At 46.5% G+C, this 16,845-nt stretch overlaps 1 protein-coding gene across 4 annotated transcripts in view; it reads right to left on the bottom strand.

Moving 5' to 3' along the window:
- ZNF827 (zinc finger protein 827) overlaps positions 1 to 16,845 on the bottom strand; it is a 187,000-nt gene that overhangs the window by 124,217 nt on the left and 45,938 nt on the right. For all 4 annotated transcript variants that reach the window (XM_047798519.1, XM_047798520.1, XM_047798518.1 and 1 more), the window contains exons 3-4: positions 12,951 to 13,123; positions 4,464 to 4,944 (exon numbers count right to left, since the gene is read on the bottom strand). In XM_047798519.1, the coding sequence (XP_047654475.1) occupies positions 4,464 to 4,944; positions 12,951 to 13,123 (654 nt within the window). The remainder of the gene's footprint in view (positions 1 to 4,463; positions 4,945 to 12,950; positions 13,124 to 16,845) is intronic.

The raw sequence follows: 16,845 nt of genomic DNA, 5'->3' as shown, positions 1-16,845 counted from the left end.
AACGCGGGATCTGAGCCACGTCTGTGACCTACACCACAGCTCATGGCAATGCCGGATCCTTAACCCACTGAGCAAGGCCAGGGATCGAACCCGAAACCTCATGGTTCCTAGTCAGATTCGTTAACCACTGAGCCACGACAGCAACTCCACAAAACTCTAGCTTTCTGAGAACAACAACAACAAACAAAAAAACACAAAAGAGGTACCAAGTTAACAATCTTCCACATCAGTCCTGGCTGCATTATAATATTATTTGAGGAAAATCATTTTAAGAAAGCACCAATGTCTAGATCTCATCCTACACCAGCTAAATCCTCACTGCCAGCGGTGGGGCCGGACACTGGCATTTTTAAAAAACTTCTCAGATAAGTCTGATGTGCAGTCAAAGTCAGAACTACTGCTCCACTAAGGAGAGAAGGCACAGAAACAGCAGGAACGTGAAACCCCTCTCGCCTGCACAGCCCCAATCACGGGACCACTGAGTCCTCTGCCCTGACATGCAACAGTCTGCATCTGCCCTCCTGGCTTCCAAGAGAGATCTGTGCAAATGCGCAGGGCTACAGCCCTCAAAGGCCTGCCTCCTGGGCTGAAACTCGGGGCAAAGTTTACAAAATTATCTTTCTGTCAGCCCAGAAAGCCAGCAGCACAGGCTGCCCCACCCTTTTCCCTGAATCAATTATGGTGCTGAGCCTGGGAAGCCTCGGTTCTAGGGAGCAACATTCATCTTGAAGGACCAAAGGATGCTAAGTGTGGGCACAGGTGGAAGAAGAGGGGATGGCTCGGGAAAGGAGTTTGATTTCACAATCACAGATGCTGGGAAACCTCAGCATGGGGCAGGGGATTTAGAGGCATTCCACCAGTGATTTTCTATCCTACTGGGTTCCCTTAGGTCAGTTTTACGTCTCATTCGTTGAAGGAGCAAGAAAGACCCCCCCTTTAATAACCACGCAAGAAAGAATCAAGTGTTTTCCATCTCCCTTTTGGAAACAAGAAGGTATGTACACGCTTGAATTTGTCACTGTGCTGGGTTCTGCAGACAGTGACGTGGCTGGCACCAAGGCTCCCGGCCCCGGCGCCCACAAACAGCTGCACCCTACAGCCCCAGCAGGTGCGTGCACAGAGCCCAGCTCAAAACCCTGGGCAGGAACAATGGCGCCGTTATGACCCTGAGGGACAAAGCCCGATGCTCACCAGGACTGCCCGCCATCTGAGGAGGGAAAGATAGAAACTCAGCCACAGCTCCCTGGGGTTTGGCCTCTTGGTCCGGGGATCACAGCCACAGCCACCGCCAGGTAGAGCACCACAGTGACAGCAGCTATCAATTACAGGGCCCGGCTCACCAGAGAGTGAGTGGAATAAAAAAAAGAAAAAAAAAAATCCCCCTTCCCCCGAAAATGCATTCCTTTCTTTTCACATATCTTCTCCTCCTGAGAGCTGCCTTGCTACTGTCACCAAGTTTACATTTACATCCAAATACGCACACACACAAAAAATTACCGATGCATCTCACTCCCCAGTGACTTTATAACAGGTTGCTAGGTAACAGTGCACACAAGTCAGGTTTCAGGACCTCTAGTAAGCCACCATAAAATAGCTGCATGGGCCTTTTGCATAAACAGCATGCATTTGTTATCTGTTTTCTTTGCCAATTGATCGGTCGGTAAATACTGCAGCTGCCAAACTGTAAACAAGTTCCCATCAATAGCTTTAACTAAGAAAACAGAACACAGTATACGATTTGGGTGCACAGTCTTTCACCCCAACCTACCAAATTGGCTTCTCCTCTCGTGTTTTTCCTTTTTGCAAGCCTGGCTTTCGGCAGCCCCAGGCCTTTTCTTACGCCTGACACTGCGTCTGGGGCTAATTACAGCCTGAGGTGAGGCACACACAGCTGAGCTGGGCAGAAGTATTAGCAAACCTTCCTCCATTCCCTCTCCCCTTCCTCCAGGTTAAAAACTTTCTGGAGTCCTGGAGTTTGGGGTAACCCCTTCCTAAGAGTTCCTCACCCCCAGTGAGATCCCCTGTCTGCTAAGTAAGGAATGTCCTCCTTTCTAAGCTATGCAACGAATATGCCATTGCATTCCCTCCCTTGGGAAAGCACTAGAAGAGTCCCAAAAAGCGGCCCCTTGTGCTATGATATTGGCAGGAGAAAATCAAGGCACAACCAAAGATCTCCCAGAAGTGAAGACTTAAAAGGCTCAGCAGCAAATGGAAAACCAGAAGCCTGCGTTTCCCCCGCATTTTCAAAAATGTTTAAGCATAAAACTCAGGGGCTCAAAGAGCACGTGTCCCCCCCCCATCTGCCTGGACAAGGAGAAGGCCGGGGAAGGTCATCCGGGCCACAGTTGAGGCACCTGAGCTCCGGCGACTTGCTCATTCCCGGCAGCGGCCGCCCTCACTTGCCTTTGCCTTTGACACCTCCCAGTAACGTTTCCATCTCTGTTCATTTCCGACCCCCTCCCCTCCTCATTTCTTCCAACCAGCGCCTCGCGCTCCTGGGGGGCAAAGATCTGGGGTGGTGAGGACATTCTGGAAGACCTGCCTGACGTGTCACTGAGCAAAGGGACTTCAGAGTGAAGCAGAACCTCTAATTCACCTGGCGATGACATTTAGTGAAATGCGACTCACAGTCCATTTCAAGGGAGGCGGCAACCAATTATTCCCCATTTAAAAGGGTATTGTCAATCTCCAAAGAGCGGAAATGGCATTTGGAAATCACCGTGGGGACTGCCATCTTCACTCAGGGACAGAACCATTTCCCAGCCGACCTTTCCCCACGCGCCACGTCTCTCACAAAATTCAAAACCAGACTTTAAAACATATACTGAGTAGCAGCACGGTCCCACAACATGTTTTATCATTCCAAACAAGGCAGGAAAAATGGGGCTTCCTCAACACCTCCACATCTCAGTTCAACTCCACAACTGCATCAAGGAAACAGGGCACGGGGTGGGGGGAGAGAATAACTAAGCGCGTATAATTTGAAAAGTAAAAAGCGGTATCAATTAGTCATCACTTTTGTAACATACTCCATCTTCTTTCTACAAGACCTTGGGGCAGGTGGAAAACAATGTTTAAAAAAAATTTTTTAGGAGTTGTCGTCGTGGCTCAGTCGTTAACGAATCTGACTAGGAACCACGAGGTTGAGGGTTCGATCCCTGGCCTTGCTCAATGGGTTAAGGATCTGGCATTGCCGTGAGCTGTGGTGTAGGGTGCAGATGCGCCTTGGATCCGGCATTGCTGTGGCTCTGGTGTAGGCCGGTGGCTGCAGCTCTGATTAGACCCCTAGCCTGGGAACCTCCATGTGCCATAGGAGGGCCCTAGAAATGGCAAAAAGACAAACAAAAAACAAAAAAAAAATTTTTTTAATTCCGCTTTACAGTGAAGTACCCAGAGCAGTTATGGTCATAGAGACAGAAAGTCGAATGGTGGTTACGAGGGCCGGGAAGGAGGGTGGAATGAGGAATTCTTGTTTAATAGGTCTAAGGTTTCGGTTTGGGGTGGTGATCGAGTCCTGAAGATGGATATGGGGATGATGATTACACAACGGTGTGAGTGTATTTAACACCAAGGAGCTGTATATGTAAAGATGGTTAAAATGGCAAGTGTCATGTTAGGTGTATTTTACCACAATACAGAATGTCCTGTTAGAAAAAAAAAAGCAAAATTTAAAGATAATCTTCATCGTTGGCTCAAATTTTAAAACTCTGTAATTTCCAAATAGTCATCTGCATATATACTTCCTTTGCAAATCTTTCATATCAAGGCAATAGAGAACCTGAACAATGCCAAGCAAGATGTGCCTCCATACAAGCACTTTACGGAACCCAACAGGGAGACAAGTTAAATAGGGCCCAAGTTCACACAAAGAACTGTTACCAACCTGGGCCCCCCTGTGACCAGTCCCCTCCCAGCAAGAACTCATAAAGGGGAAAACAGAAGAAAATCAACAATCATTCTAGACCCAAACCACCATGCTGACTGGTTTCTAGACCCCAAATGCCATGAAAAACAACCAACCAACCAACGACCAACCAAACAAACCAAAAAACTCAAGAAAATGTTTGAGAATGCAACAGTTAGAATTTAAAGGGACCTTGAGGAGTTCCCGTTGTGGCTCAGCAGTAATGAACCTGACTAGCGTCCACGAGGACAAGGGTTCAATCCCTGACCTCCATCAGTGGGTGAAGGATCCAGCACTGCCATGACCTGTGGTATAGGTTGCAGATGTGGCTCAGATCTGGCGTTGCTGTGGCTGTGGTGTAGGCTGGCAGCTGCAGCTCCAATTCGACCCCTAGCCTGGGAACCTCCATATGCTGCAGGTGTGGCCCCCAAAAGACAAAAAATTTTTTTAAAAATGGGGCCTTGGAATCACTCAGTCCGACTGGCTCATTTTACAGATGAGAATACTGGGAAGGAGAGGAAAGGGAGGAGAGAGAGAGGCGACACCCTTCTTCAAGTACCTGACAGCTTCATGAGAAAATCGGACGCCATCTTTACAGAGATGTCCTGGCTGAACAAGGCGGATGCACTGTTGGCCACGTACTCGGAGGGCTCTCTCAGCTTTGCGTGGTTGGCCGGCCTGTCGGTAGCATTCAGAGTAAAGGAGGTTGGCAGGCCATTATCTTCCTTGGGCTCCTCCTTCACCAGCAAAGGCGAGACGCCAGCCCCACCCTGGCTAGTCCTCTCTGGAGTGCTGGACGTCATCATGGTCCCCACTAGCTCAGTCCCTCCTCCTTCCCTTTGCTGCCCCAGGCAGGCACTGTCACTGAGGTGGGGAGATCCCTTGACATCGGGGTCTGGGATCTCCTCCTTCACCTTGGCTTCTGTCCTCAGGAAGTGCTGATGGCAACGCATGTGGAGTTTCAGGCTGAAGTGGCGGGAAGAAGTGAAAGGGCAGAGCTGGCACTGAAAGGTCTCTCCCCGGTCCTGGTGTTGATGAACCTGACGGAGAAGCAAGAAGAATGAGCTCGTCTCTGTGCTAATGGAAAACGCCCTGCTGTGCATCCAGACGACTCATCAACAATTTCCTCACAGTGCAAAGGGCTGGCCCAGGGAACCAGAGCTCCCCAGGAGCACCTCCTTATGTGCCCTCGGGTCATGAGGGCCATCCGTCAACATAAAGCGGGTCCAGGCTGGTTAAGGGTCCATTAGCAGAGCCACACTCACGACTGAGGGAGTTGTCTGCCAATGGAGCCAGAATCCTCCCAATACTGTACTCATCTCACCTTGGGTGATGTCTTCAGAGAAAATAGTGTAAACCCAGCACAATGTGAATGTACGTAATTACTAGTTGGGGGTCAAGAGGCAACCTGTCAGGTAGCTCCTCTCACAATATACTACGTGGCATGGACCCAATTACTACCATCCAGAGAATTAGTTATGTTTTGCAAACATAGTTAGAATGTTCACAAATGCTTCTTTAGGTAATTAAGAATGTGGAAAATAATGCCTCCAGGATATTCCCTTTCACAGACAGAGCAATTGAGCAAGTGGTTGGAGCAAAAGGACATGTAGAGAGAGTACAGAGGGCAGTCCCTGATGTGGTGCAGCAGGTTAAGAATCCAACTGCAACAGCTCAGGTGGCTGCAAAGGCGTGGGTTTGATCCTGGCCAGGGGAGGTGGGTTCCATCCCTGGTCTGGGAACTTCCATATGACACAAGTAAGGCCATTTTAAAAAGAGAGAGAGAAAAAGAGGGAGTTCCCTTCGTGGCTCAGAGGTTATCGAACCTGACTAGCATCCATGAGGACCACATTCAATTCCCGGCCAGTGGGTTAAGGATCCGGCGTTGCCATGAGATGTGGTGTGGGTCGCAGACACGGCTTGGATCCCATGTTGCTGTGGCTCTGGTGTAGGCTGGCAGCTTCAGCTCCAATTGGACTTCTAACCTGGGAACCTCCATATGCTGCGGGTGCAGCCCTAAAAAGACAAAAGACAAAAAATATATATATATATAAAATAAAAAAAGAAAAGGAAAGAGAAAAAGAACGTAGAGGGGAGAAAACTCAGGGCTAACCCCCACTGGCTAAGAACAGTCCCAGGCGGATGATACCAGTGTTTCCAAACAGCATTCTATCAGGCTCTTGATTCTGATGTCTGCAATGAAAGAATGCAGACTCTTAACTGCACACACAATACCTGTAAAAACGGCAAGAAACCTTTTTTTCCTTCCTGTCACAACCCAATGCAGTGCCTGAAAAAGTGAGGAAATCATTGCATTGGCCTGCGCCAGGCCTGGGGCTGGCAGGTGCTTGTAAGCCTGTAACTTCCCCATTCACCTCTGCCAATGGACTTCGCGATGACCCGCTCCACGCTGCTATTTCAGGACGGGTGCTCCCTCGAGGGGAAACTGCCAATGGGGGAGATTGGGGCCAAGAGATCTGAGGAGTTCTGTGATTTGGACCAACCAGTAGACGGGGCACAAAACCGAAACCAAACTGACCCCTCATCTTCCAGGGGCGATTTCGGCAGGATTTGAACCCAGGTCTAACACAGGTTAAAGGTTAAAGGTTCCTTAATCCACTGCACCGCCTGGCTCCTCTGAGCAGGCTTCCTTTCCAAGAGAGCAAAGTTTTACTACAGCTGTTTATGCATTCTGAGTGCGATCCAAAAGCATTATTCACCAGCCAAAACATACTTTTAAATAACGTTAAGTGACCAACAAAAGCAAAGAAATTAAAAGTTAATGGTGAGATCCTGTCGCTACAGCACCCCACTGTGGCTTTTTGAAAAAGACAACAGGAAAGATACTGGGTCCCCCAAAGTGTGAATTTCTCAGCAGAAATGACCAGATAAACTTCAGCAAAGCTTAGCTCCTTAAAAAGCTTCTCCTCTGCCAGGTCCAGAGGGGCTAGAGGTGGGGACACATACTCTCTGTCACTGGCCAGTTAACTGACCTGTCTCTGTTCTTTCACAACAAAGGGATTTCACTCAGGAGCAAATGGATTCATCCACCCAGAAGACGCTCCACCCCATTCACGCAGGAGCAGGCACCTTGGGGGGCCTCGGGTCACAGCCCCAGGGGACCCTGCCAGGTGCGGGCACACAGCTCGCCCAGGAACCAGGTGGTAAAGGTCACGAGGCAGAAAGCATCCATGTCCCCAGGAACAGTGCAGTGGAGCAGATTCCATTTCAGGAGTATCCTGACATCTACTGCTCAGGACAGGAGACAAACTAGTCCAGGAACAGAAGCTCCAGAAGCAGCTTCTGGAAAAAGGAAAAGGATGGAGAGCGAGTCCAGGTTCTAAAATCAAAAAGGGAGTCCTGGGAGCTCCTGCTGTAGCGCAGTGGGTTAAGAGTCGGACTGCAGCAGCTTGAGTCGCTGCGGAAGTGAGGGTTTGATCCCTGCCCGGGAACCTCCACATGCTGCGGGTGTGGCCATAAATATTAAGAAAAAGGAAGGAAGGAAGGAAGAAAAGGGAGCCCTGGAATCAAAAGTCAGTGCCCAAGCACTGTACCTGGCTTCTTTCCCACCCATCCTGGCCTGGCATTTAGTTGCAGAAAAATGAGTGACCGTTAAAAAGAAAAACAGTGGGAGTTGCCTTCGTGGCTCAGCAGTTAACAAACCGAACCAGGATCCATGAGGATGCCGTTTTGACCCCTGGCCTCACTCAGTGGGTTAAGATCCAGCATTGCTGTGGCTGTGGTGTAGGCCAGCAGCTGTAGCTCTGATTCGACCCCTAGCCTGGGAACCTCCATGCACCGCGGATGCAGCCCTGAAAAGCAAAAAAGAAGGAAGGAAGGAAGGAAGGAAGGGAGGGAGGAAAGAGAGAGAGAGAGAGAAGGGAAGGGAAGGGAAGGGAAGGGAAGGGAAGGGAAGGGAGAGGAGAGGAAAGGAAAGGAAAGGAAAAGAAAGAAACAGTGGATGCGGTGTGGACTCTCGAGCATGGAGAGTTTTACTGGAGCTTAGACCTTCCCGGGGGGCCCAGAGCTTGCATTTCTTTTCTTTTTTTTTTTGTCTTTTTGTCTTTTCTAGGGCCTGGAGGTTCCCAGGCTAGGGGTCTAATTGGAGCTGCAGCCTACATCACAGCCACAGCAACGCCAAATCCAAGCCATGTCTGTGACCTACACCAGAGCACATGGCAACACAGCTCGCGGCAATGCTGGGTCCCTAAACCACTGAGCAAGGCCAGGAATCGGACCCACAACCTCATGGTTCCTAGTCAGATTCATTAGCCACTGAGCCACGACAGGAACTCCCAAGCATGTCATTCTTTCCAGGTTACCTTGAGACGTGTTTCCTGCTGCCATGCTGCACCAAAAGCGTGAGTCGCCCCAGCAAGAGGTGGGAGGCAGAGGGGCTGCTGCAGCACTGCAGCAGTGAAGGAACAAGGACCCCTTGGGAGACTCCTCCTCCCTGCTTAGGGGACTGGGCAGGGGCGGGGCTTACCGAGCAGTCAGCAACTTAGTTGGCCAGCCTGAAACTAGACAAAGGCAGTGCCCTGGCCCCACGACCACTGCCCACTTCTGGACACCTGTGTTCTTTCTTTTTCTTTTTACGGCTACACCTGCGGCATGTGGAAGTTCCCAGGCCAAGGGTCAAACTGGAGCTGCGTCTGCAACCTGCATCACAGCTTACAGCAAATGCTGGATCCTTAACCCAGTGAGTCACAATGGGAACTCCCCTGCACCAGGGTTCTTGATCTCAGTTGTCCTCACCTCTGTTCAATTTAGTTTATGAATTCCGCATTTAATTCCTGTATGCTCACTCATCCAGGAAAGTTGTAAAAGACTTAATGGAAATCTAAGATAACCCTGAGGAAGCTGGAGGCATTTACAAGCTCCTTCCGCAGCAAGCCATAAAAAACATTTGCATGATATATTACAGAGGAAAGACAGCCTTTCCGAAAAAGTACAGTGCCTAGAACCCAGTAAGTACTGTGTTTGTTGAACAAAGAATAGAATCCCATTTTTTTCTTAAGTAAATCTATATAATCAACATAGAAGGATACAGATTAGAGTGATGATAATGGTTATTTCTCTGTGATGGGATTAGGGATGATCGCATATTCTTTTTTTTAATTTAATTTTTTTTTATTTTTATTTTTTTTGCTTTTTAGGGCTGCACCTGCGGCACAGCAGCAGGCCCACACCACAGCTCACAGCAACACCATATCCTTTTTTTTTTTTTTTGGTCTCTTGTCCTTTTTTAGGACCACACCACAGCATATGGAGGTTCCCAGGCTAGGGGTCTAATCAGAGCTGCAGCTGCTGGCCTATGCCAAAGACATAGCAATGCCAGATCCGAGCCTCGTCTGCAATCTACACCACAGCTTACGGCAACGCCGGATCCTCAAGCCACTGAGCAAGGCCAGGGATCGAACCCGCAACCCTAGTTGGATTCGTTAACCACTGCGCCACGACAGGAACTCCGAAACACCATATCCTTAACCCACTGAGCAAAGCCAAGGATCGAACCCACATCCTCATGGATCCTAGTTGGGTTTATTAACCAATAAGCCACAAAGGGAATTCTTCCTCTTTGTTTATCAGCTTTTCTAAATTCTCAGCACTAAAGCTATCCCACCCAAAAAGAAATGCAGTAAAATTTAGAGTAATTCTTTTATGCTGTATCATTAATTTATTTCTAAATGTAAATAATTTTGGATAATCATTATTATGGTAGCTGTATTTCTTGAGTATTTCTCTGTGCTCGGCATCACATTAAGTGCTGTATATCCATTATCTCATTTAACCCTTACAACAATGCCATGAGACAGACTGTATGATGATTATCTCTATGAGTGGAAACAAAGCCTTGGAGAGGTTAAATGAGTCACCCGAAGCCCCACAGCTATAAAAGTCATGGAACTGAGATTCTAGGAGTTTTTTTTTTTTTTTTTTCCTGACCACAGTTTGAGATCTTAATCTACAGGCTATACTGCCCCCACTTCTAGGGCAGGATTCCTTTTAGAAACTCTATCCATGTTCGAGGTCTCTGATGAGCACGGCAGAGACCGTCTATTCCTAAGGCCATGGCCATTAGATTTCTCCATAGTCTAGGTTTTCAAAATGGAGCAAAATGAAAGTATGTCTAATCAGATGTAAATCACGGGAGTTCCCATCGTGGCACAGTGGAAACGAATCTGATTAGGAACCACGAGGTTGTGGGTTCGATTGCTGGCCTCACTCAGTGAGTTAAGGATCCAGCGTTTCCGTGAGCTGTGGTGTAGGTTGCAGACACAGCTTGGATCTGGCATTGCTGTGGCTGTGGCGTAGGCCGGTGGCTACAGCTCTGGTGAGACCCCTAGCCTGGGAACCTCCATATGCCTCAGGTGCGGCCCTAAAATGACAAAAGACCAAAAAAAAAAAAAAAAAAGTAAATCATGAATTCTTTGAGTAAAGCAAAAACGCAAGCCCATAAGTGAGGTGGAGAACAGAAAAAAAAAAAAAAGCAAAAAGCATCTGATGAAATTAAACTTGCATGAGCCTTTCTCACACTGCCCTTCTCAAAAGCTCAACAGGTTAGGACACCACGAGTTGGAATAAAGTAGTAATTTCACACAATGGCTTTATTGTACTGGTTATTGATTTGTTCTGAAAGCATTCTGAGACCTTGAGACCCACACAAGCCCTGGCCGCTCTCATCTGCAACACTGTCATGGTCAACCATCTGTGTCATCAAGGCACCCAACTCCTCTCCCTGCACTTTCAGGGTCAGTAGTTCCTGCTACGGAAAACCCAGCTTTTTTTTTTTTTTTTTTTTCCATGGGTTTATAAATAGGTTGTTTTAAGTGACCCTGAGCTGAAACCAGGCTTACAAGGTGTCAGGCCAGATGCAAGTTTTCTGCTCACTGAAGCTTTAAATTTGCCAGACCCGATGTCTAAATGCAGTGCAGGACATAGAAACAGAAACAAATTTTAGTTTTAAAGGTGTTTCTTGGAAGTCTCGTCCTGCTAATGAAATCCACTTTGCAGGTGTAAAATACGAGATATTACTTTAGGAAGAGGTGACAGAGGACGATGAGGGTTTGAGTGAAAAACGAAGTTGGCTCGGTAAAATTCAACCAACTAGAACTCCCTGGTGAAACAGATTCTGAAAATGAAGGGCATGCCATTCCCTGGAGAAAAAGGCCAATGGTAGAAAACAAATTGTAGCATGGCTTTAATTTTTTTTTAATTTCCACGCTATTTTCTAAAGTTCGTAGAGGTTCTGTCTGAAGACACATTTTCAGATCTGTAATTCTAAACAGTGATTACTGATCAATTCAGAAGAATAAGACGCCAAGATTTTGAAAAAAGACAATATTTCAATTATGTACACAGACTGTACTTCTTATGGCAGGAAAGTAAACACTTTATCTGTCAACAGCCAGATAATACTACAAATATCAGTGAAAATGGCTGTTATTATTATAGTTAAAATTATCATTACTAAATTATTAAAATGTTCAACAATAGTTATTGAAATTAAACAACTACCATTGAACATCCCTGTGGCAAATACTTTGCTAATATTATCTCCTTAAAAAAAATTTTTTTTTTTGGTCTTTTTGCCTTTTCTAGGGCCGCACCCACGGCATATGGAAGTCCCCAGGCTAGGGGTCTAATCAGAACTGTAGCCACCGGCCTACACCAGAGCCAAAGCAACGCGGGATCTGAGCCACGTCTGGGACCTACACCACAGCTCACAGCAACGCCAGATCCTTAACCCACTGAGCAAGGCCAAGGATCGAACCCGAAACCTCATGGTTCCTAGTCGGATTCGTTAACCACTGCGCCACAACCGGAACTCCTATCTCCTTAAATGTTAATGATATCCCTTCCAGGTGAAGATAATCATTCCCATTTAACAGATGAGAAAATTGAGTCTAAAGACTCATTGGCTCACAGCCTCTTAATAAGTTGCATCATAAGATTTAAAGGCAGGCCTATCAAATTCAAATACTCAAGCTCTTTTGATCTTATGGGTTTCCTCCTTGAGTTTTAGACAAAATCCTTAGTATGATGCGAGTCAGCTAGAAAGATTTCTAGATGACTAAGTCTTCCTGAAGCTCACATAAGAGTGACACATAGTCTAGTCAACTCCCTATATGCTCATTACAGGCACAAGCCGCGCGGTTGTTCCTATTGGGATGTTGCAAACACTGTGCTTAGCTCTCCACTAGGAGTGAACCTGGGAATTAGGATGGCTCAAACTCTGACGGCCTCGGCAGGGCTCAATCTTCCCAGGAACAGCCCCCCAGCCTCCCAGAGGGCGCAAGTTAAAGCCCAGGTGTCTTTCAGTGTCCTCACACGTCCTTAAGACATCTCGGGTTTGTGAGTTGGAGGCCCAAGCAACAGCGCAAGGGGGGACTCCCTTAGGAAGCAGGGCAGCTCCAGCTCCTCCCTGGATCTCTTTCCCTGCTCCTTGATCTTCCCCAACTCTTCCTTCAAGTGCCCCAAAACGCAGCGCCTGCAGGGCCAGGTTAGGCTGCTGCTTCCCAAGAGGAAAGGACAGGAAGTTCCTGTTGTGGCTCAGCTGGTTAAGAACCTGACTAATATCCATGAGGATGCAGTTTCGATCCCTGGCCTTGCTCAGTGGGATAAGAATCCAGCATGGCCGCAAGCTTCAGCACAGGTTGAAGACATTGCTTGGATCTGGCGTGGCTGTGGTGGTGGTGTAAGCTGGCAGCTGCAGTTCCAATTTGACCCCTAGCTCTGGGAACTTCCACAGGCTGCAGGTGCGGCCCTTAAAAAAAAAAAGAAACAATAGGAAAGGCCAGCTCTACACTACATATACTATTTGGATAGTGAGGCTTCTCTCTGCCTTTAAGTTCTGGGTTGACGTTTACAGGAGATCGGTTTGCAACATGCTTCATGTGCATGGCATCTACCTCTCACCCCTGAGCACTGCCATCCACAGGCTCCGTGATGGCCCCACTCCTGCCCAGGGGGCTCCTGCTTGGCACCATACACAAGGGCCCTGGCTGGGCCTGCATCCCTGGGAGCCCATCCCCAGGTGGCTTACCTTCATGTGGGATTTGAGATTGTCCTTGCGAGCACACCGGAATGGACAGAGCGGACACTGATGACTTTTTAAACCTGTGTGAATCACCATGTGCCGCTTCCAGTAACTCTTCCTTTTTATAACCAAACCACATATGGGACACTGGAAAGGCTTTCCGCTTTCCTCTTCTGAGGCTTGGAAGAAGGAGAAAGACAGGAAAATTAAGGCAAGCAAAAAGACACATTGCATCCAGTGCTAATTCACATGCATTGCTTTATAAGGGACACTAACAAGGAACTGGGGAAAGTGGGTGAGGGGGGTCGTTTGGGGTTGGTTTTGGGGTATTTTGGGGGGGTTGCCATTCCAAGACTTTATCCATGAGGAAGCATTATGCCCGCTTTTCTGCAGGTAGAAACCCTCGTTCATCTCGTACTTCCACCTGGCTCCCATTTTTCAAAATCTAATCACCCTGCCCTGGGAAAGTCCTGCTTCTGGAGGCCACCTCCCACTCTGCAGGGCATCCATGCCCCCTTAGTCCAGAGAAGCTTGACTTCAGGGCCTTTGCTTCCTAAAGCTAACTGCCAGACTCAAGATCCTATCTGAATTCCTGAACTTGGAAAACGGCAAGAAATAAAGACAAGTCAAATGGCCCGAGGATAACACCACACTGAAAACCAAAGAGCCATCATAAACCTCACAAGCCCAACTCCGATGGAGACAAATTTCAGGATCCTACTGCGACTCATTTAGCTATGGCTTGAGGAGATGCTGCTGCCAATTTGGCCACGAGGGGGTCTTCAGGTCCGGGGTTTCCACCCTCTTACTTCTGTCCCTCTAGTAGCCACTTAGATGCGCTGTCCTCCTCTGCACTGTGACTGAGCCCCACCACTTTGGGAAGAGCTACAACTGGACAGCCACAGACGCTTCCATTTTTCAGGGAAGCAAACGAACCATCTACTTCCCCCAAGGAAGGCTGAGCTCATTCTCTCCTCCATCAGCCCCTTGAGGAAGGGTGTCCGCTGTGTGACACTGGGTTGCACCCTCTGGTCTGCCATCGCTCAGGGCCACACCAGCCTCTGCAATTCGGGGATACAGAAAATAAAAAGGACTTCAGGACTCCAACTCTCCTTTCTTACTCATGAGGGATCCGAAACATTTCCAAACAGGTTAAATAAGTTGTAACACACTCATAAAAAAAAATATAAGAAGCTATTTTTAAAAATGAACTAGACCTATAGAAGCTGATACAGAAACATGTCCAAGATATTGGAGTCAGTAGATAAAGCAAGAATTGAAATGATATGTCTAGAAGCGTTCTATTTTTATTTTCTAAAAAGCAGGCATCAATTGCTGCTCACACCATTAGGTGAAAAGTTGATAAGGGACTTTATAAAAGATGAATCAAGCTGACAACACCTAAAAAACGTTAATCTTAATACTACAAATGGACATTGCGTGCCCTTTGATAAACGACCTATGAAATAGTCCTACCAAATATGTAACCATGCTTCTATTACAACTAGCAGTTTACTGGAAATACAGGTGATTTTTTTTCCAAAAAAATGTTAAATACACTGAGAGGGATGGAAGCAGCCAAATTCGGAATGTGGGACATTCTATAGGACAAATGACCCAGTTTCTTCAGCAAGTAAATGGCATTTTAAAAAGGGAAGAGGTACAGATGAAAAGACACTTGAGAGACAGATAAAGCCAATGCAAGGTGTGAAGCTTATTTTGCTTCTAATCTGAACAAAGCAATTATAAAAAGACACTTTTGAGATCACTGAGAAAATAGCCTGGGTGTTCCATAAGATCACATAACAATCGTTAATCCTGTTTGATGTGATAATAGTTATTGGCTATTTGTTTTTAAAGTCCATGTATATATACATATATATATATATGCAAATGAATGAGGTCTGGGATTTGCTTTTAAATATTTGAGTGAAAAAAAGAGAGGGGAATAGGATGAATAAATGAAAGAAAAAAATCTTTTTATTCGTATAAAAATTGTCTAGAAGTGACCCAGGAAACCATTAAGCCGTTTGCTTTAAAGGGCTGTGGATTAAAAGGAAGGGGTCATGGAGGGAAGCTTTTGTTTTCATTGTCTATTCCTCTGTACTACTTGAATTTTTTAACATACACTGTACTTTTGTAATTTTAAAAGGAAATATTCCCAGGTGTAAACTTTAAAATAATCTTATTATTTATTCATGAGGTCAACTGAGTCCCCACATGCAGAGAACCACTTAAAATGGATGGAACCAGAAGGTTCTGGAATAAAGTCGGGGTGTTTCAAAGATGCTGTTTTGTTTTGTTTTGTTTTAACAGGTGTGCAGCTGCGGACAGGTGTAAGGATTTACCTTGCCTACAGGTGGAAGCAACATTGATTTGCTCAACCGAAGCAACTTGGAAAAGACCCCTCCATCGAAAAACACACCCTTCAAGTCTGGAAATACTATGACGTGTTCCATCACGAGTATTTCCTTTTCTGACCGGGGGATGGGGTAGGCGTGAAGGGTGATCTTTTACGCTGGGAAAATCACACTTTGTAGGGGCCTATAAACCTGCTTTTTATTAACCCGCTAGCGCTTTCCTGCTGCCTCTTGTCGATGGCCTCCGCTGACCTGGAGTCCTAGCCCTAATTCGGCCTCTCATTTTCTAGCCTTCACTGTCATTCCCTTCACTCTGATGTCTTGATCACAAGGACGACACGTTTCAACAATAGGTTTGAGAGAAAAGACTGAATCAGGCCCCCAGGTGAGAGAGCTGTCCTAAAGCCAGAGGAAGGAAAATGATAATGATGTCTATTTGGGGTTGTAAGAACATCAAAGGAGAAAGAGACACACAACCAGGCTGCCACTAATTCCCATCTTCAGGAAGTATTGCCTACTGTCTAAACCCTAAGCTGCCTAATTTTACACAATTCTCTGGGAGAGGAGAGAAAGACCAAGATGTCCTCCACTGACCTGAGATTTCGCAGCACATCGCAGGAAGGCAGGAAAAAGGCATTTACTGACAAAAGGAACACCCCGGCTTCCCCTGGACAACTGGCCTTGCCTAAGGTTACCAACAGGCTTCCTATTTTTTTTTCTGACATGCACCCAACTGCCACCCCAATCACCTACTCCACACTGCAAAGGGAGGGCAGCCTCCACTATGTTAAACCCTGCATATTCGTATTTCACATAAATCTGTTTTCTTTGGGAGCTATGCTTCCTGAGCTTTAATTAACACCAAAATATACAGGAATCATGTACAAATTAAGGTGTCCTTGGATAGAGTGTAGAAAAAATTCTGAACACTCACAAGGAATGGAAACTAACTGCAAGAAATGTGGTCCAAGAGCTACACTTCCGTAACTATTTGACATTTTTAACTGATCACAGCAGGAAAGGAAGACAGAAGCCAAAGATAAAAGTAACCAGGAGACAATGATGGAGTTTAAAAGTTGGCCAATCAGTTCCCCCTGGTAATATGTGCATTTTTATTTCTTAAAAAAATTCATATTTTAGTAGACTGTCCTCCGTGCAAACATGATGTTAACTACTTTAGAGAAAAGGGGAAAGCAGAATGTATTCTACTTTGTATGCCAAAGGATTTTCAAGGAACTGACAGCTGTAAATTCCTTCAGATTTAGAGCCTAAGGCAACAGGACCACTTCCTCAGAATGAACCATGCATTCTTGAGGCAGCAGGATTGAAATGCTCTTAATTTCACCTACTTTACAACTGTCCGATGAACAACTTCCCCCAAATACACCACTAGTTCAGATCACTGCAAATAAACCTCAATTCTACCAAATGCTATCAAACCCAGGAGGATGGATCGCTGCTGATTTGCTCCTTTGGAGAAAACATGTTCTCTTTATAGGCAGTACTAGGACTGGAATAAAAACGAAAATAAATGAGTGTAA

Source organism: Phacochoerus africanus, chromosome 10 (genome assembly GCF_016906955.1).
Source record: "Phacochoerus africanus isolate WHEZ1 chromosome 10, ROS_Pafr_v1, whole genome shotgun sequence".
Classification (NCBI taxonomy): Eukaryota; Metazoa; Chordata; class Mammalia; order Artiodactyla; family Suidae; genus Phacochoerus; species Phacochoerus africanus.
This window is presented reverse-complemented; position numbering and strand designations above follow the sequence as displayed.